The sequence below is a fragment of the Amphiprion ocellaris genome, chromosome 1 (assembly GCF_022539595.1).
Source record: "Amphiprion ocellaris isolate individual 3 ecotype Okinawa chromosome 1, ASM2253959v1, whole genome shotgun sequence".
NCBI lineage: Eukaryota > Metazoa > Chordata > Actinopteri > Pomacentridae > Amphiprion > Amphiprion ocellaris.
Window position 1 is genome coordinate 40,435,423 of NC_072766.1, and position 2,668 is coordinate 40,438,090.

The 2,668-nt window shown below is 38.0% G+C and overlaps 1 protein-coding gene across 1 annotated transcript; it reads left to right on the forward strand.

Annotated features, from left to right (window-relative positions):
* cdkn1ca (cyclin-dependent kinase inhibitor 1Ca) lies at positions 1-1,365 on the forward strand. Its single transcript, XM_023280391.3, has 2 exons — positions 1-538; positions 631-1,365. The coding sequence occupies exons 1-2, from the start codon at positions 133-135 to the stop codon at positions 723-725; spliced, it is 501 nt and encodes a 166-aa protein (XP_023136159.2). The 5' UTR covers positions 1-132; the 3' UTR covers positions 726-1,365.
* Positions 1,366-2,668: the final 1,303 nt, after the last annotated feature.

Consider the following 2,668-nt stretch of genomic DNA (forward strand, 5'->3'; position numbering starts at 1 on the left):
CAGATCAGACCAGAAGGAGACACCAGCAGCAGAAGCAGCAGCAGCAACAGCAGCAGCAGCAGCAGCAGCAGCAGCAGCAGCAGCAGCTTCTCATCTTTCCATCCTCCAGTCTGATCCAGAACCCCGTGCAGGATGACCCACTTCAGGTGCACAGACTCGGTGCGCAGGAGCCTCTTCGGCCCGGTGGATCACGAGCAGCTGCGGCGGGACCTGAAGCTCAAACTTCAGCAGATCATGGAGCAGGACACCCGGCGCTGGAACTTTAACTTCGAGGCTGAGACGCCGCTTCCCGGCCGGTTCCAGTGGGATGAGATCCCCGTTCAGTGCGCTGCGCCTTTTTACGCGCAGAGGAACGACGCAGCCTCCAAACCCGAGCATGGAGACCAGCCGAGCGAGGAGCAGAGCGCACGGACGGACCAGGAGAACCGGCCCAGCGTCTCCAACACGCACAAGAGTCCCGCCGAAGTGACGCCGGTCCGGAGGAAGAGGATGCACTCCAGAGCCGCAGCCAAACCCAGAAATAACGCACGGATCACCGGTAAGACGCAGAGAGTCGCCGCGTCCAGGAGGATTCTGCTGGAAAGACACAAGTGATTAAACATCTTCTTCTCTTCTCGTTTTTCTCTGCAGATTTCTTCTCTAAAAGAAGGAGGTCGACAGAAACCAAGAGCATCCAGAATCCTTTCAGCTCCACTGAAGCAGCTCCGTGCAGAACAATAAGATGAACAAACATCTGGACTTTTCACAAACTGGACCAAAGACTGTTACTGCGCCAAAGGATTTCATCTTATTTTATGTAGTTTTTAAATCTTATTTCGTGTTATTTTATGTTTTTATGTTATTTTTATATTGTTTTTAAATGTTGTTTCATGTTTTTCTATGGTATTTTGCTATTTTGTGTGTTTTAAAAATCTTTTTTCATGTTATTTTATGTTTTTTTATGTTATTTTTAAATCTTATTTCATGTTATTTTATTACTTTATTTGTGCTCAAGCTTAAATTCTGCATTTTTGTGTTTGGGTATTTATTTTATTTATGGACACGTTTATTTAAAGTCTTTTTTCCTCCCATTTGTGATTGTTTACTTGTCAAGATGTGTTTTTATTTATTTTTGTAATTATTTTTTAGCATTATTGGTTTGTTATGATTTTTTTTTTTTTAAATACTTGAATTTATGTTGGGTTTTTTTGTGTGTTTTTAATCCCTTTGTCCAGCTTGTTGTTGAATTTGCTGCTTCTTATCTGTATAGAAAAGCACTACTTTCTTCTCATCTTTATCCAAAATGAACTGAGGTGATGAAAAACATTGTAAATTCCTATGAATACGTCATTTCAATAAATGGTGTCATCAGAGACATGAATTCTACTTCTGATTTTTACTTTTTGCTGTAAAACACAAAGAAACTTGAATTCTTCAAGCCATATCTTTACAAATCTTCATTTATTCTCCAATATTTAATCTTGAAGAAAAAGCGGTGAATCGATAGCTTGGGATGTAAAGCCACTGACTTCTAATACATAAAATAATTAACTTTTCAATCTGTGACAGTTTGTCTGAAGCAAAAATCTGTCAGTTTGTCACCAAGAATATTTAAAAGACTTCAGGAACTTTGGTTTCTGTCATTTTAATCTCTTTGTCCACCTTGTTGTTCAGCTTTTCTACTTGGTAACACTCTAAGCCGCTTCTTACATGTAAAGAAAAGCACTACTTTTTCTCAAAAGAACTTAGAATATCAAAAAATTTATAAATTCTTATTAACATTTCCATTTTAGGAAACTTGTGATTTTATGCAATAAAAAAGGTAATATGTATGCAATATGTAAGGGGGATGTTTCAAGCAAAAATCTCACACTTAATCTTTCTGTAACTGACACTGTTGAAATCTTCTTGTCTTTACATGCGAAACAAAGATATTATTTTTTAAAAATTCTACTTTCTTAACCCTTAGATGCACAAGTGGATCAAAAATGACCCGGTGAGGTCGTTTTCTTGTAATATTGTTCACATGAAAAGTTTTTACAATTTCATTTTCCAGATATTCCTCAAAAACAGTTTTTAAAATCATTCCATTTTAATTTTTAAGCTACTTTTTTTTATACTTTTAAAGAAATTGTAATCTATGTATTACTACCTGAAGCTCTTTATCACTGATATCATACAAGAGGTGACACAGTGCACAAACTTGGAGGAAAAGAGTGGAAAAATGTCAACAAAATGGATGTTGACATTCTTCTATTGCTGTTCTGTGAAATGTTCTTTGTCAATCATCAAAATGTTCAAAATCTGTTATAAAGTAAAAAATGAACATATTTCAAACACAAGAAAAGCACTCAGAGAGTGCAGTCCTCCTCCAAGGCTGCTCAGCCGTTGTATGATTTCTGACAGATGAAATCTTTAGAAAATTTGTTGTCCACAGCGGTGGATTTGTAGTAGGATCACAATGATCATCAGCAGGCAGCTGACGTAGTGTTCACCTGTTGTCATGGTTACAGTGACGCAGCGATCTCGCAATGATACAGAAATCTTTAACAAATCCGTGGATCCAGACTATAAGCTGCATCACTGCCAAAATCTAATCAGGTGTTCCTTGTCATTTCTGACCTTCCCTGAAAATTTCATCCAAATCTGTTCGTCCGTTTTTGAGTAATATTGCTAACAGACAGACAGA